The following is a 27,677-nucleotide window of genomic DNA, read 5'->3' as shown; positions in this document are numbered from 1 at the left end:
CTAGTTGACATACTCCAGCCAAAGTCGAGGATTCCTCTGATGTACGAGCATGCCAAACTGCGACGCTGTGATCGTGTCTGCTGCCGTCAGGTTGGCTTCGCTTTGGGCATTTCTTTCATCGTACTTTAACAGTTCGAACACAGTGGCATTAACGTCCGACTTCTGTATGCCGGCTTCTCGAACCGCGCTTACCTCTTCGAGTGCTTCCCTGAAGAACTCGATGAGTGTCGAGCTTCGAACGTGATCGGCCAGCTTCTCAGCCAACGTCCTCCCTCTCGAGACGTACAAGGCGATTCCACCGTGCCAAACCACCCTGACTTTGAACAGCGTGGATATTCCTCTCTGCAACGACAACCGGACGACCCGCCTCACGGCTGCCGCCGTGTCGGTGAGCTGCAGAACGTCAGCGTCGCCTCGGTACGCCCTCACGAGTCGTTTTGCGACGTCGCTATGCGTGGACGTCGTCACAAAGCTGCTGCAGGCGGAATAGAAACGCACCAGGAGCGCCTCGGTGCGCGAAGTCGCCCCGGCGTCGCCTGGCACCGCCGCCATTCGAAGAAGCGACGAGTGGAGCGCGCCGGCGAGGTCCCGCGCCGCTCTGTCGGCCAGGGTGAGCCCGTCGATATTGTCGATGTGCCAGCGGCGGCACACGTGCCGGTAGAAGTCCTCGCAGGGGTTCACGGTGGCGCCGAGCAACGAGTGCAGGAAGTCGTGCGCGTCGTGACACTCCTCGCTGTCGCATTGGCCCCAACGGCGCTGCTTGGGGTTCGAGGACAGGAGCACGAGCGCGAGAGTGACGCAACCCAGCACCGCCACGAATCCGAGGCTGCCGTAGAGGGCGGTCGAGGGCGTTAGCTTCTCTCTGAGCGTGGTGAGCGGAATGAACTCGCGCAGGGTCGTGACACCGACTGCGTCGCGCAGAACACGAGACTGTTACGACACTGCAGCGAAATGCCCCGAAAGACTCGTTTTATTGCTCACTTTGTTGTACTTCAAGCAATATAATGTCGTGTCATCCATTACGTCGTGGAAACGTCAGGTTCACTTGAGTTGCAAAATTTACCCCATTAGCTGTATGTGGTTGCACAGGCGTGCCAGGCAGAAAGAAATTATGACTGGTAGAAATATGAGTATTAACTTTCCTGTTACATGTACACGATATATATAAAAATATAGGTCTATTTCTTAAGTGTGCTCCTTGCGGCATCCCGTGCTTTCCTCGCGTAATTTTTTTCACAGTTATTTTTTTGTACTGGTAAGCTTACGTGTGTGTCATTAGTGACCAATACCGCAAAAAAGAAAGGTGATATCCTAACAAAACAGCCGGTGAGCAGTAGCGTTCGCTGCGCGGTATGGAATGATGACACAGGCTGCTACTGGTCCTTATTGCGGAGAAAAAAGCTTTTACACACCGATTACCACTTTAAAATTCATATGTTAGCACTGATAACCACGAAGCTACGGCTCATCGAAGCTGAGTTCGCGGAATCACAGATATGTACGATTATTATGGCTATAGTTATTCATAAATAGCTTAAGCGGCGTGTCTTGTTTAATTTAAAGCAGTAAATTTGCGCGTTGGGAGCTTTCAGGAGACCCCGAGGATGACTACTGCTATAGGCTACCTCAGCAACCAACCATACTATCCGCCCATTTTGAAAGACCATAGTCGCTGATCAAATCTAAAACAACGACCACGGCACCTTTAAACTTCACCACGTACACTTACATTTACGTAAACTCGTACTATGCGGTTTTCAGTAGCCTTTTTCATGAAATAGTGATAGTTTATTGAGGCGCGTGTAACACAGATATTGTTCTCTTTTTTTAAGTGTGCCTGACGTGTTGTTTCGCAAATTTTTATGCCTCTTGTAAACTGCGTGTATCCATTCTTCAAGAATGATCTTTTATTGCGATAGCAACTGTATGGACACTGCAGGCGCATTTTTACCGTTGGCGTCGGCGTCGCCGTGAGGTTCCGTATGAGGGAAAGCGTGTGAGGGTGAGCCGGCGAACGCGGTTCGCGTGCGCGACCGAGGGCCCGGATGCGTGCCCTCTCCTGTGGCTCGCGAGGCAAGGGGGTTCAGGCGAGGGAGCAGAGGCGTTCTTCTCCGCGAATGCCAGGGTGTACAAAGCCACCTAGAAAAAAATGCAAGGCCTCCGCATCACCTCCTCTCCCCTGTCAATACGTCACGAGAGTCGGATGGTAGCGGTGGATGGGGGAGCGCTGCGTTTCTAGAACGCGGCACGCGTTCTGAAAACAAATTTTCTCCGTGGCTGCAACGCCAGAGCGGCAACGAGAGGAGCATTTGCTTGGTGGCTTTGGTGGGGCATGCTGCACCGTAAACGCGATTGCTTTTCTTCGATTGTGCGTGGTTCGTCGTACACGGAAGCGCAACGATGCCTGGCTGTTGTTGCGCACCAAACTGCAAGTCCAAATATGACGGAGGACAAAGTGTCCGAGAGCAGTTCCTCGGAAGGACTTCTCGCCAACGAAGTACACAGTGGTAAGTATTTCTTCTCTCTATTGTTATTTTGGGTTTCCAGACGAATAGGTTTCGTCAGCATAGTGCGCAATGCATTCGTGCACGCGTGCACAATAGATGCGTCTCTGCACCTGTCGACGCGCTTGTAAATTCAACATTTTCGTCGAGCTTCATACCTGTAACGGCTTGTTTTTTTTTTATTTCAGCTCTGTGAAAAGCATTTCTTGCCATCGGATCACTTGAAGACATCTTACATGGGCGTCAAGACAGGAAAAGTGGTCGAAGTTGCCATGAAAAACATCCGTCTGAAGAAAACTGCAGTTCCGAGCTTGTTTCCCAATTGCCCTGCCTATTTATGGCGTCCACAAGTGTGCGTTCGAGAACCGCCGGCTGCCAAAAGAGCGCGCTTGGAAGCCACATATTTGCAAAAAGCAATAATGCTTTCTCAGCAAACCCAAGCAGAAGAGGATGCCAAAAATCTGGTTGGTAGCCTTGCGGACTTGCTGAAGGCCTTGCCAAGCTTTCAGTGTTCGGACTTCTGGACAGTTTTGAACAAGGGCTCCAAGGTTTGCTTTTTGGACTTGTCACTTCAATCTGCTCCTGCAGTCCGTACTTCGGTGATCGTGTCCACAGACCTGCGCGTCGAAGTATTGTTTGGTGAAGCGGGTGTGAGGAAGTGTGGTGATGTTTTAGTTCCTGAAAAGCTGTGCGACTTGAGAGATTTGAAAAGTGTGTTACACATGATCGAACAGACACGTAAGGATATCAGCACTGAGCGTTCTGAAAAGGCCCGTCATCTACTGACATTGGTTTCGACATTGTTAGAGGTTAAGTGGAAAACATTTCGCATGCGAGTTGCAAGAATGGCATTTGGAAGTGCTTAAATTCTTGAAGAGTCAAGTTGATCTTGTTTTGTATGATGCTGGCCGATATCCCCCCGACTTATTGGTTTTTGCTAGCCTTTTGTTCACAATTTAACCTCATGCATATAGATTCCTGAGAAGTTCGATGAAGCTTAAGATGCCGCATCCTGATACGATCAGAAGACTGTGTTCATCGCACGATGTACGCCCTGAAACGGAGCAGCAAGAATGTAGCTTTCTTTCCTATGCAAAGCGTATTGTAAGCACATATAAAGAGCATGAAAAGACTCTAACGTTAATGATTGATGAGATTCGCCTTCAATCATTTTTTTATTACAAGGCTGGGTTGGTTACTGGTGCTGCGGTAAATTCATCGACTGCAGCAAAAACTGCCCACGTATTTATGATACAGAGCCTGCTTTCTTCAAACAAGGATGTTGTACACATCCTTCCTGTGGCACAAATCGATGCTAAGGTGCGGCACGACTGCCTTCGGAAGATTGTTCTTGATCTAGATGCATCTGGTTTTAGAATAATCGCAGTGATCTCGGACAATACCTCCATAAACAGAAAAGCCATGTCCTACTTCGCTAAGCCGGCAATTGTCAGCATTGTTTACCAGCATGTTTTCCTTTAGGACTGAGAGTAGGCCTCTCGTTTTTTACTTACTTTTCACCATTATCTCAGTATTTTATGAAGACCAATAAGGCCTGCAAACGAGGCGGGTGGAAATAAAATAACCACAAGAAATGGTACAACAAAAACGGAAGCTTATTCTATTTGAGAATTAGTTGTGCGCGACCCTATAATGATAAAATTTTTACAATAAAATTAACCTCGATATTCGTGTGTCTAGCGAGGACTGTTTTACGCAATGGAAGAGTGAGAATGATAATTGTATATGGAAGATTTAAAATGTTTGTTTCTGAATGCAGTTCTTATCATTTGTGAATAAAGTATATTCTGTGTCTTCAATATGCAGTTTTCCTCTTTCTTTCGTTCCGTCTAAAGTTGAGTGACTAAGCAGCATGCAGTTTGCTTGTCTTAGTCCCGACCAAACATCACAAGCACAATAAGGCAGGTCGTGTTGCGATACACGCAAAAAACAAAAATGTTGCCAATCAAGTAATCTAAGGAAGGTATGAAAGAATGCTGCTTTCTATGGTGGTGTTGACTGCGGTGAACCAGCGGCTCCCCCTTATTTTTTGCGTCAGCTATACGTGTCTTGCTTTGGAAACGAAGCATCTGAATTTATAGGTTGCTGTCACTTTAAGGACAGCACTAATTTTCTCATGCCATAGTATCCGCGACGCGCAAAGAGACACCCTGCAAGCGCAACGAACCTAGGCGCGGAGACGCCGACGGCGTCGACTGTCCGATCCATCCGACTAGCGTGACGTCACACCGGCGTGCGGAGGCCTTACATTTTTTTCTAGGTGGCTTTGACAGAGTGGAGACATTGCGGCGTCTACTACGGCGTTGGTCACGCGAATCGCGGACGCCGTAGTAGGCGCCTTTGGCGGACGCCGTAGGGACGCGATGCCGGCGCTCGTGTGTCTTGAAAGCAATCTGCGACGTAGCCAAAGTGCGCGCCCGCGCGAGCCTCATATTCAAAGCGATCTGCGATGTTTGCAGAGTGCACGTAGTGCCGGTAGCTTCGTATGCGCGTGTCGACGTTTGGCGATTCCACGAGAGATAAACACGGGTCAAGAAATAATATTTTAGATTCCATTGAATATTTTATATTTCATGCGCACATCACTCAGTAGCACGAAAGTGAACGTGGCTTCTTTGCCAAAGGAATATATTAGGAGGAATAAAATAGCGAAATTCTTCAGTATGGAGGCGCCTGTTTCATGCACAAGGCATTCTCGCAAATTCACAACAATGGGAAATACAATATATTACAGCTACAAAGAATATACTTTTGTTTGTAAAACGTAGACGTAAAGAAGGGTCAGCTAGCAACGTTTGAGGCTTCCGTGCATAACGGAAGTGTCTTAGAATAACTGCCTAATTTGCTACAATTTTCAAAAGTTTCTATATTTACGATTTTTTTATCAACTAAACCAATCCATGTAGCCTTTAGAAATTAGGTGGACTGTGAGACCCAAACCTATTCAATCATTATGCTGAATATTGTTGCAGTATCACAAATTACAATTTTTACAATTCGCCTAAAATGTGAAGTCTTTACGATAATGAACGCTATTTAGAAATCAAAATAAAGAAACCCCATCGTAAATTTTTCTGAAGACCTTGTAAACAGGTGTTCATAAGCACTTGAACAAGAATATTAAAAAGCATGTCATTATTTTGTTTGTAATGACAATATAGGTGGCAGAAATCAGAGCTTCGCCAGAATGCAGCAAGGTGCTAAGAAAAAGGGGCATCGCGGTAAAAAGAACGTGCATAAGGCTCTGACTGGCCTAAACTTGACCATGATTGTGACAGAAAGACAGTTTTGGTAGTTTTAAGCAGCTGGCAGCTGGAACTATGTGCCAGCTGACCCTGCCCTAACCAACAGCTTCGCCACTCCCACCACCGCATCTTCGGTTATACAATTACATTTATATAATGATCATTATGACATTTTTAGAGGCATTTACATGTCGTACATTCGGTTACCTGTGTGCATTCACAGAGAGTTAACCCTTAATTCTGTGGCACACAAAGAAATACAAACCTTCATTAACAGAAGGAACAAATTATCTACGCTGCAAACTGTGCACACGTGCTGTTAATTAAAATGAGCCATGTATAGGTTATTTTGACGCTTCTTTATTCCCCTTAACGCGAATGAGTTACTGAATGAGTTACTGAATGAATGAATGTAACGCGAATGAGATACAATGTACTAAACACACTATTATGCATAAGTATTAACCATAAGGCCAAAACTGCCTTTCTGTCGCAATAATGGTCAAGTTTAGGTAAATCAGAGCCTTATGCACGTTCTTTTTACCCGATGTCCCTTTTTCTTAGCACCTTGCTGCATTGGTTTACGAGATTTTGAGAAAAATGTATGATGTTCTTTTTTTATTTTGATTTTTAAATAGCGTTCATTTTGGTCAAAACTTCACATTTGAGGTGAATTGTAAAAATGGTAATTTGTGATGCAGCAACAATATTCAGCACAATTGATGAATAGGGTAAAGCCTCACAGTCGACCAAATTTAAGAAGGCTACATGGATGCAGTTATTCTAAAGCACTTCCGTTTTGTATGGAAACGTCAAACAGCGCTAGCTGACACTCCATTACGTCTACGTTTTGTAGACAAAAATGTATTCTTTGTAGCTGTAATATATTGTATTCCACATTGTTGTGAATTTGTGAGAATGCCTTGTGCATGAAAGAGGCGCCTCCACATTGATGAAATTTGCAATTTTTTCCTCCTGAAATATTCCTTTGGCAAAGAAGCCATGTTCCCTTTCGTACTATCGAGTGATATGCGCATAAAATATAAAATATTCAATGGAATCTAGAATATGAATTTTTTTACCCGTGTTGATCTCCCGTGAAATCCTGTTTCGTTCGCGTTGAAGCGACAGATGCACGGAGGTCAGTTGGCTCGCGGCTGCTGCTGCGATTCCTAAAACCAACGTTTTCACAGACAGTTTTCGCTGTCATTGAGCGAGAGGTGTTCATGTTTACCTGTGCGCGCGTGATGCTGTGCTGGTTAATTTAGTTAAAACACGTTGACGGGCTCGTTTATTTGAATTCATGATAGAATGGACAAGCGCGAGCGAATAAGGATGTAGAAAGAAGCAGACGCACAGACAGCGCTGTCTCTGTGTGCCTGTTTCTTCCTACGTCCTCGTTCAGTAACACTTACACATTCTGTCATTGTTAATTTAGTCAGTAAGCGAATGTTTACAAGTTCATACGGCCGATAAAACTACTATCCTTACTTGGTACAGCTATCCACTAATTTGCTATCTCAATCGGTGCTTCGCCTTTCGGGCGGAACTGCGATGTTGTTTTGTTTGTTGAGTTGCGTCAACCATCATACAAAAACGTTGAGCCATTACATAAAATAATTGTGCATTTCAATTTAGTAGAATCAGTTTTTCTTTTAAATGTAATGAATTTCCATCAAATCGGTTAATGGCGGTATCCTAGAAAGCGCGCGGGAGAGTCAACGTGTGTGGGCCTCACCGCAGTAACTGACATTGTGAGGGGAAGCCCGCTTATGCAGCTATCACAGGCAGTCGCGTTACAGATGATCGACCATTCATAGGCTGTACGCTAAGAGATTGCAAATTATTTAAATCCATAGCACCGTGTGTGCGCCGCGCGCTGAACGTCCATGCCGATTTCACTGTTAAACGTGGTAAGACAAGGAATCGCGTGGGGCTTCCGAAGAGGCCGTATCGCCTGGGCAGCCTTAACGCCACTCATGAGCTTTCTCCAAAACGGCTGTGCCACAAAACATACAAAGTATAACACATATGTGCACTGGTATGACAACGCGCTTAGCACTTAACTGAACACACACCAGAGTACATGCTACATAACTAAGCGTGTACCGACTTAGCCACGCGAGCACTGGAGACAGGAGAGGCAATAGTCCATTCACTGCCTATGACGGCCTGCCAAGCATGCACCGCCATGGGCCGCCTACAGGTTTTATTTCCATGCTCATTACGGCAGAGGTGTTGTTCTGGTGCGGCCAAGTGAGAGGAAGAAAGAAAACAGTGACGAGTCTGAGCTATAGTATGCAAATCCATAGAACTGCGTGTTACGAAGGAGTGATTTAAGAATTTAGGGAATTTAGTGGCTATGGCACTGCGCCGCTGAGATCGAGGTCGCGGGCACGATCGCGGCCGCAGGGCCCACATTTAAATGGGGGCGAAATACAAAAACGCTCGTTTGCTTAGATTTAGGCGCATGTTAAAAAACCCCGGAGGATCAAAATTATTCCGGAGTCCCCTGCACTGCTTGCCTCACACTCGTATCGCGATTATCGCACGTAAAACAGCAGAATTTTTTTAACGAGTATAGGAAACGTTGCACGCATAAACAGCAGCATTTGTCGGGGCGTCATGTAAGAGGCAGTACTTCAGCGCATTTCCGCGGCGGGACGCCAAATATTATACAGCTAAATTCAATTGCTAGGAGAGTGCTTTTGAAGCCATCAACGGCTGTAGAGTGTAAACCAGTGCGAACACGACTGTGTACTTTACCACAGGGTAGTGAAAAGAAGCCTGGCTGGTTTCGTCCTTGGCATGAAATCACACACGCTAATCTATGAACCATCACCAAAGTGCTGAGCCTGATATGCTCAGTGCTTGAGTGGAGGTGAAGAGTCGACTGTCGCAGTTGCTGTCGTACTGGTCGCTTGCAATAGCAGAAGAAGAAGAAACTTTATTAAACAATAGTCCGGCAGTTCTTGCTGTGGTGGCCTCAGGTGACGGCTCGTAGTCCTTGGACTCGAGTGGCATCCTCGGCTTGCCGGATGGTTCAGAGCTGGTCTGCCAGCTTTGAACTTTTGATAGCCGCCTCCCAGCGGCGGCGACGTCTACGGAGAGACTATTTTTTTTTTTAAGCGAAGCATTCTTTGCTTATACCCCCGAGTTTTGCGTGACTATAGCTGCCTGCTGCTTGGTCTGGTCGACAGCTCGGCGGATATATTTGTGGATATATACATACGAAGGATATACGTGCGCGCCCAGTACAACCATTGCCCGCTGACCGAAAAAGTAAAGCCGCAAGCTCATGTGCACCTTCGTTCGTCACACTAAATTACTTCCTACATAAATCCTGAACATAGGACACACACACCAATAGCCGATTAACTTACTTTGATTTACTTGACTTCTCTTAATTTAGCCGCTCAGTATGTGCCACTGGGTGCACGCCTATTCTTGGCCAATCCTCCAGAACGGGGACGTGTCATTGTGACACTACAGCTACGCAGTCCATAAATGTAGCTAGATGCGTGTCGTACTTCTCTGTGCTCACACCTGTCACGGCCAGTGATCCCTCGTCAAGCATCACACATCGCCTTCGTCATCGCGACATCACTGCGTAGTCGTCTCGCACTGTGCGCATGCGCCTCATTTGGCGTTTATACATTTCGGCATGTACCTTGTCAGAGGCCATAAACATAAAAATTGCAGGAGAATAAGGTTGCAACTATTGTAGTGGATGAACATGAACATTGCATGCGATTACATGATGCATTGGGTTAAGGTAAACACAATACACTCAGGTATTAGTTGATCATCATCATCATCATCATCATCATCATCATCATCAGCATCATCATCATCATCATCATCATCGTGTCCCCTGCAGGAGGGATAGAAGTCTCTGGCAGCATTCTACAATGACCCCTGCCTTGCGCTAGCTAATTCTAACTAGCGCCTACAAACTTCCTTATTTCATTACCCCACCTAATTTTCTGCAGTCCAGGACTGCGCTTCAAATCCCTTTAATTAGTTGTGCATAGCATTTAAATAGCCGCTCTGCTTCACGTAGATTCCAACACACGCCTCCCTCCCCCTTTCCTCCATGTGCGCTGGATCTGGATACTGTCTTTTCTTTTTTTTTTTCGTTTTCCCGATGACGAAATTAACCGACTGAGCGAGCACCTTGAATCTAAATGTGCGAGTGCAAGTTAAGCATGTAGAATTGGTGACGTCATCAGCGAGAGCACTTACATCGAACAATTCCTTTTCGGGTGGGTGACAGGTGGGACTGTGGCACGTTGGATGATGACGATAGCAGATGGTCCACCTGGATACACAAAACAAATGACTATACGCCTAGGCTGCGAAGCGATCTCAGCAGCGCTCATCTTTATCAGGCAAGACGTGTTGGAGCGTTAGTGACAAAGCGGTATTTGTTTTTTAGATGAAGTCTTTCAAGACTTCAGATCGACCTGGAGTTCGTGGGATCTAGGAATGTGGTCATTTCCGTCTCGTGAACTCCGACGATTTGAGGTCTTCTAGTGCTCGTTGGGCAACGAAAAAGGCGTCAAAATTAAGCTTAGAACGAAAAATGGCTTTACGCACCAAGCTGGCGTAAAGCTCTTTACGGAGCAGAAATAATGCACAATTAGCGCCAAAAATGCAGAAATTAAACCCAGATGAGCTTGTTCAAACTGCGCGCACGTATAACCACCCCACTTTTCCGCAACAGATATAATGGGCCGATCTGGATATAGGGCAGTCTAAATATTTCCACCTATACCGAAGGTAATGCAGTCTAACAAACCACACGGTAAACAAATGCACCCAAAAACACGCTGTCTTTCTTCTATGCCCACCGCTGTTGACTAGCCCTTTGTATATTAAATTTAATGTTGATTAGCTACCTCGTTCCCAAATGGTACAGTGAGGTCTACCATTCCACCACAGATGAGCACCGAGCACTGCCATAACCTTTCATTTTCAACTCTACGATGCGTTAAAAAGTCAGTAACGATGTGCACAGAGGTCCCGTTTCTCTCTCTCTCTCTCTCTCTCTCTCTCTCTCTTTTCTCTCAGAACTTCGGCAGGGTCTGCGTTACACCAGGACACAGACCTACACCTCGCAAGCACTCCGTGACAGTGACTTGTTAATAAGTGCAAACGCGACGCGATAGGAGTCTATAGTGTTTTCTTTTGATGATCGATCCCGTTCAGCAGGATAAAGTTTTATTGCTGAATGAGTAATGCGAAATGCAAAATATCAACGCCCATGCCCATTGAAAGGGGTTCGAAAGACAGCACAAAACATGGCGGCATATCGTCAGCGCCATATCCAACCCGGATCTGCACATATCGCCAACACCTCCATCTGGGGTGTCTGTCGTCGCCTTGGCTAAGGAGCTGGCAAACAGGCGACTACTTGTTCACCACACTCCGTATGATACACTGAAAGCTAACACTTTTGCCTTGCCACGGTATAGCGCAAATACAAAGCGCAAAATAAACTTTGCTATATAAATATTGCGCAAAATACACTTTGCCGAAGTGTTTAAATAGAGAATTCTACAACGCTCGCCCACTTTGTCCTTTTCCGTGCTTCGGGATCTTTTTGTCAGATTATATTTTCTTCTTTATGCGCATGTGTGCTTTCGTCTGCTTTATATGTTAGTATTGTGGTGCATGATATTGCATGCATTTGTTAAGTTCAACGTATTCATGACGCTGCTTTCATGTTATCCCACACTTTTCTCTGCCACCGCTGATATTGTTTTGTTTCAATAAGCGACACTTTGTCACTGCTGTCTCTGTAAGTTGGCGAGACTTGCCAAGCAGTCGTCAAGACTTGCGTTTATCTCGTCAACCCCAACATTTTTTGCAAAAACTGAAGTAAAGCCTGAATTGATTGGCATATATAAGGTGGATCTCGAATTGTAATGTTGTTTTATTTGCTGCTACATCAAGCGTCCCCGATGCGGGTTTTTACATGAGGGCTTGGTTTTGCTACATAATTGGCATAAGGTTTTCAACAAATGTCTTCAAATGGCTATAATTGAAGTGGTGCGCAAATGATTCCACTCGTTCATTTTTTCGGACAAAAAAAGAATTAACCTTTTCAGTGCCGCGGACGAGTCTTACTGGTTTACAATTTTTTTTTTTGGCAAGAAGGGCTATTAGTGCGATGCTCTTGTTCTCCTTTTCGGGCGCTATATCTAATATCCGGTGACGAACCGGGCTTGGCCAATCCCTTTTGACATTCTGGCGAGTTCCCTCTTCGGCGCCTATAATGCGCCTTCGGACTCCGTTCGTCCAGCAGAGATGCTAAAAATGGCTGCTGCCAGTAGCGCGTTGCTAACCCCTCAAGGATGCAAATTTTTCAGAAACAGGCCTTACTAGTCTGACGGTGCAGCATTTAGTGAATTTCGCTTGACGTAATTTCATGGAAAGCTGCAGTGATTTGTTTACCGTTGGTGAGAGCTTTAACGCGCATTAGTGAAAGTCTGGTTAACTCTCCCCGTTTTCCGATGCAGCCTCAAGAGCAGACACGTTGCCGCGGCGCGGACATTTATCGTGCCAATGAAACTGTCGGGGCAAACCAGCGGCTGAGCGGAATCTAGCGGAATCAAGAGGAATCTGAGCGGCTGAGCGGAATTGTTTCGTGTAGCACGCGGCACACATGTTAAAGTTGAGTGCTGCGGTCTGCGTATGCGAAGTGGGATGTCTTGGCATTGTGCTGAGAGTTCAAGTAAAGGAAAGTCATCTCACTCGTTTCATGAAAGTCTGGACCTTTTGGGCAGCGGCGAGCCATCCTGATGGTGAGGTGAAATATTATCCGGCTAGCGCTAGTTAGACGTCAGGAGGAACGCCATCAGTCAATCCAGGGATGATGTAACGCTCTTTAACATCAGCCAAGGCACCGAGTCGTCTTTTGTCGTCGTAGTATTCCTTGATGGTCTGCTCTCGTTTCAGCCGGTATAGCGAATGAAAAGCCGGAAGGCACCTCCACTGGTCGTCGCAACGCGGTCCTGCTTGCCGCGCTTAATGTAGACCCATGATTCGCCGCTGCCCAATATCTCTGTCAGGTGCCCCCTTGAACGCTTCCGCTTCGATGTGCTCGTTGAAGCGAGCGACCCGATCGCGCTGCGTCCACGATGCTTCAGTCACCTTCGTCTCGGAAAAGACAGAGCCACTTGCCGACGGGAACGTCTTCTGGCGTTCCTTTGCACTTCAGAATGGTGAGCGGAGGTTTCTGGGCAGCCATGGCAGGGTGATGGGTGGATCCTATCGACCAACGTCAGAAGCAAGAGACGTACCGTGGCTGAGACGTCATACTTTGATTTGAAAGCATGCGCTCTTCTTCGTCGTCCGCTTCGCCAATCATCGTGTTCCTCATTCAATTGTCAAACAACAGACATACACCTTCACGCGCACACACTCATATATATATACATATACATATATATATATATATATATATATATATATATATATATATATATATATATATATATATATATATATATATATATATATATATATATATATATATATATATATACACACACTCACACACGGAACGCTAACCCCGAAAACGACACTCCTGTTGGATGGGCAGGAAAGCCGACGGTAGAAAAAAATGTGCTATGCATTAATGCCATTAGCATTCTTTGTCTACTTCAGACATCTTGAGTCTATGCGTCAAGCCTCTTACGCCGTCCCAGTGACCGAAGGTGTATACTAGCTTGGGCCACTATAGGTTCCATACAGTCCTCATTCCAGCTTTGTCATCTCGGGCTCTTGTCGTGCCGTCGTCGTCACGCCATCGTCGTCAATCCACTCTGGTCATGTCGTCGTCGCCGTACCAACTTCGTCGTTCCACCGATATCATGTTCACCATTCATGTTCACCAAATGTTGACCATTTCATGGTAAACATTTGCAGCCACTTAATCGTGCTTATGCAGTCATTATGACACCATCGTCATCTCTGCGTCGTCGTCATGCAATCGCTGTTATACCGCCATACCGATGCCGTCGTGGTCCTTCCATTGTTTTCGCCCGCCGTGGTGGAGTAGTGGCTTTGTCTTGCACCGCTACGCCCGAAGGCACAGGATCGACTCGTGGCCACAGCGGACGCGTTCCGATGGGGGCGAAATGCGAAAACGCGCCCGTGTACCGCGCACTAGGTGCACGTTAAAGAACCCCAGATGGCCAAAATTAATCCGTATTCCCCCACTACGGAGTGCCTGATAACCATGTCGTGGGTTTGGCACGTAAAACCCCAGGATATGATTTTTTTTCCATTGTCTCCATTCCAGTTTTTTCATCCGATTCTCGTCATACCGTTATCGTCGCGCTATTGTCATATCACCATCGTCCTTCCATCAACGTCATATCTTCGTCGTCATTCAATCATCGTCCCAGCCTCGTCGTCATGGTCATCATGGATGACTTTCGGAAGCGGGTTAGATAGAAAGGTCGGCCGATCGCGGAGACAGCGTGTGTCAATTATCGGCAACCAGCCCTGAAAATTCGGCTGGCAACAGCAGCGCCGTAACATACAGCGAGCGTTTCAGCAGCACATGCAGCCGCACATATTGGGGCACATGTGGCCAGCGTCCGACCTGACTGGACGCCGGCGCGCTAGAACGTAGGAGCGCATGCGTTCCTCGAAATGCGCATGGCCACGGGCAGACCTTGGCTGGACGGGCTAGGCTAAAGCAAATGTTTATACAGGCGCGCGCCTCTTATCGTTTAATATACATTAATATATATCGTGAAATAACCAATTAAGCCAATGTTAACCAACTACAACTTCATCCTAACTCAGTAGCTAAATTGTGCAACTCTTGGTTAATGGCACTAAATATTAACGAGTGTAAACTACTAAATGCGTTCCGAGTGGCTCGCCACGGCAACGTACTCTCTAAGTAACGTTCCTCTACAAGCAATCAACTCGTGCAAATATCTCGGTGTCCATATAACCACAAACCTGTCGTAGACAATTCACACCGGGTATTTTATTAATAAAGCTAAAAGCATGTTAGGGTATCTGCGCCGCAGCTTTTCTAGAGCTCCATCTGATGCAAAATACGTATTGCACAAAACTTTAATGCGGCCTTCATTCTAATATGTTACATCCATGTGAGATTAGAACTTGTCCAAAATAACGCTGTTCGTCTTATCGTTTCTAACTATCACAGAACTACGAGTATTACATCAATTAAATCTAAGCTTTGCCTTTCTTTGTTGTCTTTTCGCAGTAAGATTGTACGTTTAGCACTTTGTCACAGGCTTCATCATCATCCTACATATATACAGTTCTTTACAAGACCACATTATGTATCCCATCATACTGACCACTGTCATAAAGTTAGGACTTATCTATGTCACAAAAAGCCCTTTTCTCAGTCTTCTTTGCCTCACAAGTCTATAGATTGGAACCACCTTCCCGCTCATTTTGTGGCTATTAGTAATTTATATAATTTATTATTTGTGATACCCTCAAGGTACATAATTGTACATTGCAGAAGGGAGGGGCGAGAATACATTCCAAGAATAAAAAATACAGGATTAGTTCAAGGAATTCACAGTGCAGGGAACAAAAGCGATATGAAAAATACAGTAATGCATTCATAACAACCAAAACAGAGACTTAGATAACATGAAAATACAGAAAGAGTACACTTTCACAAGAAAACAATGTTCCCGAGTAAGTACGTAATTATGCTATTTGCCATCATACATTATTTTATGTTTACTAGTGCATTCTTAAAAAGCGTGGGGTCACTGATGCTTACTAATGATGCAGGTAGATTATTCCAGTCGATTGAAGTCCTGGGAAGGAATGTTATGACGGGGTACGTTATCTCTATGTACGTGATCACGACGAGCCGAATAATAAGGCGCAGGTTGGATCCAAAGAGGGCGAAGAGACGCGTTGTGGTAGTAGATTTTATGAAAAAGGGAAATGCGTGATTCTTTTCTGCGAGGAGATAATAATGGGATTTGAAGGGTACTCTTCATTAATGTAACACTAGCAGTACGATGGTAGTTAGCTAAGATGAAACAAACAGAGCGATTTTGCACCGATTCAATTTCGTTGATTAATGTGATCCGATGAGGATCCCAAACGGATGAGGCATATTCTAATTGGGGGCGGATGTATGTCGTGTACAACAGCCGTTTTAATGAAACTGGCGCAAGCAAAAAATTTCTCTTCAAATATCCTAAGGAGCGGTTAGCTTTAGATATTACATATTGTACATGCTGCTTCCAAGAAAGATCGCTGGTTATATGAATGCCAAGATAACGGTAGCATGTAACGGATTGAAGGGGGCAGTCATTAAGGGCGTAGGTAGGGCAAGTTGTGTTAGGACGAGAAATCCGCATAGATTTGCAATCAATAATGTTGAGTTCCATGCACCAAGTTAGGTACCAATTAAATATGTTATTTAAATCAGATTGAAGGCTATAGCTATATCAGAGGCATTAGTTATTTTTCGATATGTAACACAGTCGTCAGCGAATAAACAAATTTGTGAGGAAATGTTATCAGGTAAATCGGTAATCTATATTAAAAATAAAAAAGGACTAAGAACAGACCATTGTGGAACACCGGATTCAACTGGAGCCGCGTTAGATTGGAAACGAGACGAAAGGACCGATGGGATCCAGCTAAGCACTCCCGGGTCAATGTTGAGTGCGCTTGGTTTGTGTAGTAGCGATGCATGTTTGACCTTGTGTAAAGCTTTCGAAAAATCAAAAAATATGCAATCAGTCAAAAAACCGCTATCAAGATATACATTGTTACGACTTTGCACCGCTGCCACCCCTATTACGACTTTGAGGTGGTCCCGTAGCGCTCGTCACCCGTTTCGTGACAAAGCGTTGGTAGCGAAGACTCCGAGTCAGGCGTCGGTGAGAATAACGAAAGGGACTTTATACATTATATACAGGTCATTATACAGGACAAGATCGGATCGGCACGGGGGCCGAGAGCTCACAGCAAACGCAACTGTTCCCGCACGGCGACGTCCGGCGAGACTGCAACGCGTGACACATCTCACTCCACTCGAGAGCGGCACTCAGCTCCCGGTGGGTCGGCGGATCCGGTTTTCCAGGCGGCGGCGTCGCGGCTTATAATGCCCCGAGAAACCATTGTCACTCAAACGGCCCAATACAAAGCCAGCACTCGACGGTCGTCCGAGAGGTCCAATCAGGGACCGCGCTGGCCACCCGGTTTAATGTTGCCGCGCGCGGTGACCTTCAGGCAAAAGGAGGTACGGCGCCGGGCCGTCTAGCACTTGGTTGCACGTTTGGGCATGTTACTTGCCGATGCTTCTCCGCAGGACACCGCTGCCTGACGGCTCAGCATCTTGACTTGTCAAGGGAGAATTAGGGCGCTGTCCCTTTCGGCGCAGCCCCGGGTTTGTCCAAAGGGCGTTGCAGGATAAATTCTGCATCTTGTAGATTCGGAATCCGGGCTGGTGGTAATGGCACAACAACATATAAGTATTTAGTGAAAGTTACCGGCTGAGTCTCTCAAGAAAAGAATTTGCGAAAGCCGTGTTGACTGTTAGAGAAAAAATTATTTTCTTCAAGAACGTTGACAAGGTTAGAAAATATAATGTGCTCCATAATTTTGCATGGTACTGAGGTAATCGATATGGGCCTGTAGTTTAAACGATCTTGAGTTCCGCCAGATTTGTGGATCGGAATAATCATTGCTGTTTTTCAGTCATGAGGCAAGGATGATGATAGGTACAACTGTGAAAAAATGCTCCGTAAGATGATAGAGGAATACTCACCCTTCTCTGTGAAACTTTTGCCAACATTGTATAACTAGGAACATTTTGCATTTCTTTCTGTTTGTTTTTTATTATATCTAATATTTTGTATTTCATATTGCTTTTTTTTCCTTTGTCCTTCGTCACTGTATTTACCGTTTACTATGTACCATATCTTGTACCACTCCCCTCCATAATGCCTCTGGCCCTGAGAGTATGACAAATGCATAAATAAATATACTGTGCCATTTTCATGGCCTTTCACGGCTAACCGAAATGACTATGGTTATTGGCTGCATGGACATGATAAGGTCTGGCATGAAGTACTTCCTGCGTTTTGCCATACGAGCATCATGAACGGACACACGCGTTCCCACAATATGGACATCAATAATCATTGCCTGATTATTCCTTGTGATGACCAGGCCCGGGATTGGTGTGCACGGTTCAGTACGGAAGTCTGGCTCTCTCCTCACTGACCATCCAACCTCAGTTATCCGTTTGGCCAGGTGCCCTAGGATATTATCCTGTCAATGCCAAACGGCAATGGTGAGTCCGGTGACATCGATGGAGTACGATTACATGTCCCAGGGACTCGTGGGAGTCGCAGCATACCTTTGTCACATCTCTTCCCCACTTGAGTCGAGTGAGGTTCGGTACTGCTGCTATGTGGAACTTCTTCGCGTCTATATGGATTCCCTGCCCTCAAGAATGTCTTCCCTTTCGTATTAACGACATAGATTCTTTGGCGGTTTGCAAGCAGCTAGAGGTATTCCATCGAAAGAGTCACGAAGCTTTGCCACCAAGAATGACAAGAATAATTTGACAATTTGATGTCTGCGTTCTTGAAGTGGCAGAGACGTTCTGCCTGGGAGCTTGCATCGGAGACTGTTTTCCTTGTATTTGCATAGGCACAGACTGTGAAATCTGAGTGAATGAGTCAGTTATATGTTTAGATTTTCAAGGCAGGGATAGATGTTCTGAGGAATTGTATACTTAAGCCGCGCTCTTCTACTCCAGCATAAAACAAGCCGAGAGGTAGATCCTGCAGGAGAGTAAGTCACCTTCTTACTGCTGTTCTAATGGACCTGTAAAATGCCAGTAGAGCCTTCGCAGAAATGGGCCTCAATGTTAACAGGTACGTCAGAAGCGGAAGGATGTTGAAGTGAAACACCACGAGTCGCTACTGTGGCTTCAGCTGTGCCCTTGACAACCTTTCCAGAAGTACAGACTGTTCGAGGTAAGAGGAACACTGAACTCTCTTAATTGCAGAGAAGGTTGCACCAACGTAACGCCAGTTTGATGATAACGTGGTTGGTCTGATTTCCTCACCATGAACCTTGACTACAATGACATCGCAGATCTCCGACTTATGTTCCCACCCAGAAGGAAGGATAACCAGCAAGGAGAACTTTGAAGCGTTTTCCATCAGAACTCTTGCTAGAAAACCCACTAGACAATTTAAGGGAGCCTTCAATCCGGGAACTGAACCAGCGGTGAGAATAAGGTCGCACGCGAATGCCGTGCAGTACACATGCAGCTCCTCACTTTGAAACGCTAAATATCGATCTAGGCGTTAAATGAACTTGTCTGTTTACTAAACTGAATAGCAGTGGAGACAGAGGATCTCCCTATAACGGGCTCCAGAAACCGGGCGAGTCAGAAGCGTTTTGCCAGTGCACGTGACGATTGCCGAGGAGGTAGCGTAAAAGTCCTTGATGTGTGATATAAATTCTTCACATACAACCTTTCACCTATGACCTCGAAAGATCACCGGGTGAACCCCTTTGTCAAATAATTTTGCAGTATTCAGCAAGGCCATCGCTAGTAAGACGTCGGAACGACGAGCTTCATCTATCATTGTCGCCAAGAGCAGAACATTCTCGGCGCGTCCGCCAACAGACGCCTAAAGTATATATTTTTCAACAGTATATTTTGTCAAGTACATGAGAAAAAATTGGAGGACGCTTAAGCTTCGCCTTCAAGAGTGGAACGCGACAGCGTTCCCGTCGACCCGCCAAGAGGTGTAAGACAATGGGCTACGGCGCAGCGACTACGCGCCCCGCATCGGACGCGGTGAGCGTCGAGCAACGCCGCGTTCGGCGCGGCAACGAAATGTGCGCCTGAGCAAGCGACGCACGCCTGAGCCGTAGAAACAGCTCGTTTCTAAGGCAACACCGCATTCACTAGAGGCGCTTTTGTACCGCTTTGAAGCATCGAACTCGTGACTCAGTTCGTCTGCGGAGACGACGCCCTGCATGCGCCACTGAGCTTCGCGCTGGCTCCAGGCGAAGTGGAACGCCTGCGCCACGGCGTCGCCCCCGTGGTTGTCCACCAGGCGCAGGAATCCCACGCCAGGCGCAGTGTCCACGGTCGTGGCCTCCACGTCCAGAGATCAGCGGGAGAACTTACGAAGTGGCCGTCAACGAAGACAATGTCCTCCAGGATAGCAGCAAGAGTCCTGTTTTCAAAGTGACGAACCTCGATGGAATTGAACAAGTTAACCGGACCTCGGATGATCTTGGTGGCGGTTGCTTGGCGGCGTAGGCAGCAAACTCTGAAATGTCTACGTTGTCGACCATGCCAGCAACGACCACGTCTCGCTGCGCCTGGATGCCATTGACGAAGGCAAGCGTACATGCAGAGTGAAGCAGGGTCTCCAGTCATACCTAAGCTTCAGGAAAGTGGTCGTACAAGAAAAGGCAAAATGGAAGCGTGTAGTGAAAGAGAGCATCAAGTACTTGAATTAAAGCTTCTGAAAAATGGTCAGACAAAGAGCAGTAGGGATGCACAGTGTGGAACAGAGTCGCCAACCGTACTCAAGCTTCAGGAAAGTGCTCAAGCAAAGATGCCCAGAATGGACACGCATGACCTACCAAAGTCTTCAGCCATAGCCAAGATTCAAGGACGTGCTCAAAGGAAGAAGCGCAAGAAAGCCAAGGTTTGGGTTCAACTATATGACCAGCCTAATGGAACGCGCTCAAAAGCTGATGTGAACATGTACGACATCTATCTTACAGTTGCACTTGAAATAATTGAAGAGAACAGAAAGAAGTGTCAGTCAGACAAAGAAAAAACAGTTATGAAGTGGTTTTATGAAGAAGTTGCCAAGGATGCCACTGCAATTATTGATGATGTCCAGCTGTACACCAATGAGCTCTTCGAATTGGAAAAGGATGTGCAGAGAATGAACGCTTTGTCCGAGCAACTTTACAACATTGGCCTTGAAGTGCAAAAGTACGTTAAGGAAAACAACATCCAAGGTGTGGACCCATTTCAGTTCTATTTCGAAAGGGAACTTTATGTATAATCTGCAGAAAGTGCTGTATGAAACAGATTTATTACCATTTGTAGCCATGCAGCAGAAAGTGGCTGCACGGATTTATGCATAATCTGCAAGGAAGTGTTGTATGAAACAGGTTTATTTTTATATTTAGCCAACTGACTCCACAGAAGCATCATTATATTGCCAACATATCCTTTGTTTTCGCATTAAACTGTGGTGCAAATAAAAAAAAAACTCGTGGCTCAGTGGTAGCATCTCTGTCTCACACTCCGGAGACCCTGGTTCAATTCCCACCCAGCCCATCTTGCAAGTTGTTTTTTATTCATGAAGTGCCTGCTGGGATTTATTGCTCACGGCAAACGCCGCCGACACCGACGCCGACGACACCGGCTTTTCTACGACACGAGCTCCTTAACGCTGTCGCGTTAATAGTGATGAGACGATGATCTGCAGCAATCGAAGCATTGGAAACCTTGGCGATGAAGACAGTAAGATGGCTATTCGCTCTATAGTATAACAAACGTTGTACAAAACTAGAATTTCTTTGCTGTGTAAAATGACGACTCTATCCTATTATTTTATATCCATTGCGCAATACGAACGTTTCTCCTAGCGATCTCTAACTATTTCTGCCTTGCATAGTTGACACGATCTTGCGCCCACATATTCCTGATTTCATCACACACCCCTTGTTCTTAGCCATTCTTACCTGCGTTTTCTATACTTTGGCAGCCGCTTCATTACTACAATGTATTACTGGTTACCTGCCATACGCATTACGTGACCTGCCCCATTCCATTCCTCTTTTTACGATCTCAACTAAAAAAAAACTGGCTGTGGCTTAGCTAAGGTTAAGCCCAGGATGCGAAGCATACTAGCCTTTATTTTAACGCGACAGCGTTAAGGAGCTCGTGTCGCAGAAAAGCCGGTGTCGTCGGCGTCGGCTCAGGCGTGCGGCGCTTGCTCAGGCGCACATTTCGTTGTCGCGCCGAACGCTGCGTTGCTCGACGCTCACCGCGTCCGATGCGGGGCGCGTAGTCGCTGCGCCGTAGCAAAGCCACCTAGAAACAGTCTCTGTAGCACGCCGCAACCTTCGCTTCTCATTCCAACGAGCAGCTCTGTCTCCAGGAGGCATCTCACCTCGATCGTGAGTGTCTAGCAGAGGCAAGCGCAGCTGCTTATATACCGCCGCGACGGCGTGAGTTGGAGCCCCGTTTCTCCTCTGTCGTGACGTCACGGTGCCACGTGGTATTGAAGGCGACACCGCCGCGCCTGAGGAGCTGGGTTGAGCTCTAGTAATATGCTTCGCATAAGAAATGAAGGTCATCAATGGTATTGATGCAACAGTACTGCGTTAGGGTCAGTCTTTCCTGCGTAGAAGACGCGGCCACCATCGTTACTTTAACTATATACAGCATACAGAACGCTGACGGCCGTGCGCCAACTCGACGGGGCCGCATTCCAGTTTGCTGCGCGCAGCGCCTCCGTCAGGTACCTCGTTCCCTTCCACTGGCGTCACCACCTCTCCACTCCTCTTTTCTCATACACAAGCGCACAGACGGGTTTTCTCTCGCATGATCGTTCCAATGCTGAGGTATTAATATCAGTTACAGCTGTTTCTGTCTAATCCACAACACCGCCATCCTCCTGCCTCTCAACGTTACATCTATCGTTTTTCACATCACTGACTCAGCAGTTCTTAGCCCCTCCTGAGGCTTCGTTGTAATCCTCCAAGTTTCAGTTCCGAAGGTTAGCTCTAGTAGAATGCAATGATTGTATACGTCCTTTTTTTATCAGTAAGCTTCCGGTCATGACTGAGCGTACCTGCCATATGTATGCCCACGAGGTACCAGAGTTATCGACTGAAGAATTCCTGTGTAGTGCGCATGTCGGTGCAGGTTATATTTATCGCGCGTCGTGATCCACGCCGGGTGACACGACGCCGGAAAGGCATCTCGCATGGTGGTTGCTTCCTTTCTCGCATACTAGCTCTTCACTCGCCGTAAAAGTGATCGACAATATACTTCACAAAGCGCAATCGATATGCAAACCATTGTACCGCATCGTGCCACAAGGCGTCCTATATCGACAACTCAGCCGGAATTCCCATACGCTACTCACCTTGGTGTGCGGGGCGAATGCCAAGGCGTTGTTCGGTGACGAAAGTGCGTTCTCCGCGCTGAAGGTCATGATTCCCGGGAGCTGGGGCACGGAAAAACTGCAAGGGGGACCAGACGGCCGACGGTCGTCCTCGTTGCAAGGGCCGGGCAGCCCCCCCCCCCCCCCCCCCGGACAGCAGCTCGCACAGGGATCAAACACACGCACGTGTCGGAAACCCATCAACGTATATCCTTTTTCCCTGTGCCAAGAAGGCTGCCGTACCATTGTTCACAAAGCTTCTATTACGTGAGTGATGTCACCATGGCGATCTTCTTTTTATCATGCCGACCGTGCCGTTATCACGATGCTGGTCAATCAGGGAAAGACCTTTTAGGTTCACGGAATGTAAAAGGCAGAGAGAATAAACTTTTATTTTAAGCAAGCGCGTTCTACTGCTTAGGTCCCTCTCCGAAGAATTCTGGGTATTAAAACAAACTGCCTGTTTGGTCCGAATACTATCTGTACCTCGAATAAAGAACGCTTCATAGCGTGCAATTTTATTACGGAACTTGATAATACTGTAAACACCAAGTTAAGGAACATAATAAAGGTGAGAACGACTGATCTTTATTTGAAAACTATTCGAAAAGTATTCGATATTTGATTCCATTCGGTATCAAAAATTACTTTCCGCATACCCCTGCAATAACGAGACGGGATGCCTTTTTTTCTTCAAACGGATGAAAACACCGATATGATCTACAGGTACCAGCGTCATCTGTTAACGTATTCCTGGCCCTTGCACCAATAAATCCCGAGTATCATCATCAGCTGTGAACATAACTGATGCCGACTGAACCAACGATATAGCTGCCGGTATATACCATCGCCTGCTGTCCCCTCTCCTCGTGTCATTGTTGTTGAATGTGGCAAGCCTCTGGCGCAGTCCATCGCGACGCTCGTCGCCACTGCAGTTGCCGAATCCAAGGGGTCCACGTTGTCCGTGGTCCCCGCGTCCGGCTGCAGGCCACTGTCGCTGACAGCGTGCCGCGAAGGGTGGTGACGAAGATTTCCAACCCGAGCTGCTTGTTGTGCACCACCAGCCCTTGACTTCTCCAGCCACGCTTCGTCAGCGTACTCCGCGGACAGGTTTATCGATTGTGTAGATTGCGCCATTCGTGAATCATGATGGTGATAACGAACACTGCACTAACATAGCGTTTCTTCTTCCTCTATAGTATACTGACGGTTAAGCACGCAGCCCGGGCCCAGACAAGCCATAAATTCAATGTCGACGAGAACACTGCACTATGATATCTGGCTCCGTGGGTCCAACCATTGTATATATAGTCGTTTATGCCGTTTTGCAAACTTTTGAAATTAAACAAAGAAAAAAGTTGCAGTCTTGCCCAAAAGGCGAAGCATCGATTGTGATAGAAAATTAGTGAATAGCCATACGAAATAAGGATTGTGGCTTTATCGGCCGTATAAACTGGCGAACACTTGCTCACTAACTAAATTAACAAGCACACGCTCTCACGCGCTCGCAAGCAAACATAAACACATCACGTAATTAGCGCGGACACTCGCTCTCAAAACGCTGGCGTGGGGAATAGCGGCAACACCAGCGAGCGAATCGACCTTCGTACTGCGTCTCGCTTGAACGCAAAACTAAGCGGCCAGAACACAGCGCACAGGAAGCTATGAGCCCCCGGCGAACCTACACACGTAGACGCTGTACTCATGGGAGCTCATTTTAAAGGGACACTAAAGACAAATACTGAATCGACGTGGATGGTTTAAATACCATCCAGAAATCTCGCACTGCATGTATCGCGCCAAGAAAAGACTTAGTTTACGAGAAAATTGCATCTGAAGGGCCCAAAAACCCCTTTCGTAATTCAAATCTCCCGCCACCCAGTCGAGGGGGGGGGGGGGGGGTTAAAAGTGACGTTGCATACGTCGTCATCACTACCCTTTGCTGCTGTTGGTGAGTAAAACGACGCCCGACAGACGGCGGTACCAAGCCAAGATATTTGAAGAAAAAAGGAACATGAAAGAAAACCAGGTGGAAAAAGAGCTGGTGCTGGCAAATTTCCACTGTAAGAAAGCCGAAGAGAAAATTCCTAAGCGCACAGCCACAGGGCTAGACGAGGTTCCCGTTAGGCTGGTTAATGAACTAGGACCAAAATGTAAGGAAGCTCTGGTGAAAGCAGTGGAACAAACTTTAAAAGATAGACGAAAAGATAGCTTCTCCTTCCAGTCTGTTTTTATCTTCGTCTAGGATATGTTGTTGTATTGTTGTTGACTTCCTGCCTAATAATTTTATGTGGTTCCGGAATAGTCTAGGTGCGGCCTTCTTTTTCTCACGTATTTCTGACCAACCAACGTTCACTTTCACCTTTTAATTTTGCTTGCACGAGTATTTGAACCATATACTTTTTCTCCCGGTATATTTCCCATTTACTGGTTACTTCATCCTGCGGCAACTGCGCCTTCTTTGCCTGCCTGTGCTCTCGAGATGCTTTCTGTCGTTCTGCGATCGCTTCTCGTATCTCCCTGTTCCACCAGCTTTTCGGTTTCTTTGTTCCTTTCCAAGGAACGTGTTGTTTCTCTTTCCGTATTTCTGTCGTTATTACACTTAGAAGCTCACCATATTCCCACTCTTTACTTGGCCATTTGCTAATTTCTTCCTCGGCTCTAGTGACTATATTTGCTATTTCTTCAGCCATCAAATTTGGACTGGACACGGATGGATGGATGGATGGATGGATGGATCGATAGATGTATGGATGGATGGATGTTATGAGTGGCCCCTTTGGAACGGGGTGGTGGGTTGCGCCACCAAGCTCTCGTTATTATACTGCCTAATGTCCTACCTAGGTTAAACAATGAAAAAAGAAAAAAAAAACCTATGAACTACCACGCCCAAATTTTCCGATCCCCTATTGGGATCTGTGCTTTTGTACGTCTTCGTCTTTTGTCTTTTCCCTACTTTTCTTCCACCAATCCTCCAATCGCCTCTTACTAATGCTTTTTGCGGACATGATTGCTTTACCACAGCTCCCGCTGAACCCAAGGGCTTCAAGGAGGCCAGTGGTGCCTAAATCAACCGCTGGGTAGACGTCTTCACATTATAATAAAACATGCTCCGTCGTTTCCCTAGCTTTACCGCAGCAAGCACATGCTTCTTCTTCCTTCTTATATCTCGCTTTATAGGTGCGTGTTCTAAGGCATCCCGATCTCGCTTCGAAAAGTAATGAGCTTCCCATTGAGTTATCATAAATGGTTTCTTTCCTGATTTCGTTTTTTCCTCTTAAGTAGTTACTCAAGTATTTTTCATTGCCGCTACCCATGAGATTATTTTAGCCTCTCCAACTTTCTGCCTGACCTTCTTTGTTGCTGTGTTGCCCACCATACAGGCCGCATACTTGCTGGTAAGCTTCCTAGTTCTTTTCCTCCACTGTGAATCAATGTTTTTCCTGTACAGATACCTGAACACTCTCCCAGCCCATTTACTTTCTTCCATATTACTCAGCCGTTCTTCATACTCAATTTTACTGCAAGCTTCCCTCATTTCAAAATTAGTCCAGCCCATATCACCCTGCACAGCTTCATTTGTAGTCTTCCCGTGAGCGCCCAATGCGAGGCGACCCACTGACCTTTGGTTCCCGTCGAGTCCTGATGGTACCCCTGATTTAAAGCAAACAACTGCATTTCCAAAAGTAAGTCCTGGAACCATTACACCTTTCCACATACCTCGGAGGACTTTTCCACATACCTCGGAGGACCTCGTACCAATTGTATCCCCATAGCGCTCTGTGCTTCATTATGGCTGCATTTCTCTTCCCCTTTACTGTTATGGTTTTTTTCCTGTGTTTCCATATATCTATTGCCTTCGTTTATTCATATACCAAGGTATTTATATTCTGTTACCCGAGGTATTTCTTGACCCTGTATCTCCACTGTCTGTTCACTATTTTCATTGAATACCAAAACACCTGATTTTTAATACTAAATTTCAAACATAAATATTTGCCTTCCTGTCCAGAGATATTAGCCAGACGTTGCAAATCATTTTGCTTGTTAGCTAGCAACACAATGTCGACCGCATAAAATAAACCTGGGATTTGTTGCTGTACTACTGTACCCGCCTGTTTGTATGAGAGATTAAACCCGATGTTACTTCCTTCTAGCGCCCTCTCCATCCTCACCGTGTACAACATAAACAGCAGCGGGAATGGATGGATGGATGGATGTTATGAGCGTCCCCTTTGGAACGGGGCGGTGGCTTGCGCCACCAAGCTCTTGCTACTATGCTGTCTGATATCCTACCTAGGTTAACCAATAAAAAAAAAAACACTATGAACTACCACGTCCAAATTTTCTGATACCCTATTGCGAACTGTGTTTTTGTACGTCTCCGTCCTTTGTCGTTTCCCTACTTTTGTTCCACCAATCCTCCAATCGCCTCTTACTGATGTCTATTGCGGACCTGTTTGCTTTACCACTGCTCCCGCTGAACCCAAGGGCTTCAAGGAGGCCAGTGGTGCCTAAATCGACCGCTGGATAGACGTCTTCAAATTCTAATAAAATGTGTGTGTGTGTGTGTGTGTGTGTGTGTGTGTGTGTGTGTGTGTGTGTGTGTGTGTGTGTGTGTGTGTGTGTGTGCGTGTGCGTGCGCGCGCGCGCGGTGCATTGCGCCGATTAGAGTTTCGATCGACGGGGTACACCACCAT

General features: G+C 46.3%; 1 protein-coding gene across 1 annotated transcript; it reads right to left on the bottom strand.

Moving 5' to 3' along the window:
• Positions 1-23,071, bottom strand: LOC139055830 (uncharacterized). The gene is made up of 3 exons (XM_070533379.1): positions 22,960-23,071; positions 10,016-10,091; positions 1-908 (listed from the first exon to the last, which is right to left on the bottom strand). The coding sequence occupies exons 1-3, from the start codon at positions 23,026-23,028 to the stop codon at positions 1-3; spliced, it is 1,053 nt and encodes a 350-aa protein (XP_070389480.1). The 5' UTR covers positions 23,029-23,071.
• Between the last annotated feature and the right edge of the window lie 4,606 nt (positions 23,072-27,677).

The sequence above is a fragment of the Dermacentor albipictus genome, chromosome 2, assembly GCF_038994185.2.
Source record: "Dermacentor albipictus isolate Rhodes 1998 colony chromosome 2, USDA_Dalb.pri_finalv2, whole genome shotgun sequence".
Lineage (NCBI taxonomy): Eukaryota > Metazoa > Arthropoda > Arachnida > Ixodida > Ixodidae > Dermacentor > Dermacentor albipictus.
The sequence above is the reverse complement of the archived record's forward strand: the minus strand, read 5'-3'. Positions and strand labels throughout refer to the sequence as shown.

Bases quoted from the DNA above. Each gene is read 5' to 3' on its own strand.
- LOC139055830 (XM_070533379.1), bottom strand. From the start codon at position 23,028: ATGACCTTCAGCGCGGAGAACGCACTTTCGTCACCGAACAACGCCTTG. The intron at 10,092-22,959 runs GTGAGTAGCGTA...TTGTGTATCCAG, and splicing joins CATTCGCCCCGCACACCAAG to GTGGACCATCTGCTATCGTC. The intron at 909-10,015 runs GTAAGTGCTCTC...TGCGCGACGCAG, and splicing joins CCGAAAAGGAATTGTTCGAT to TCGGTGTCACGACCCTGCGC.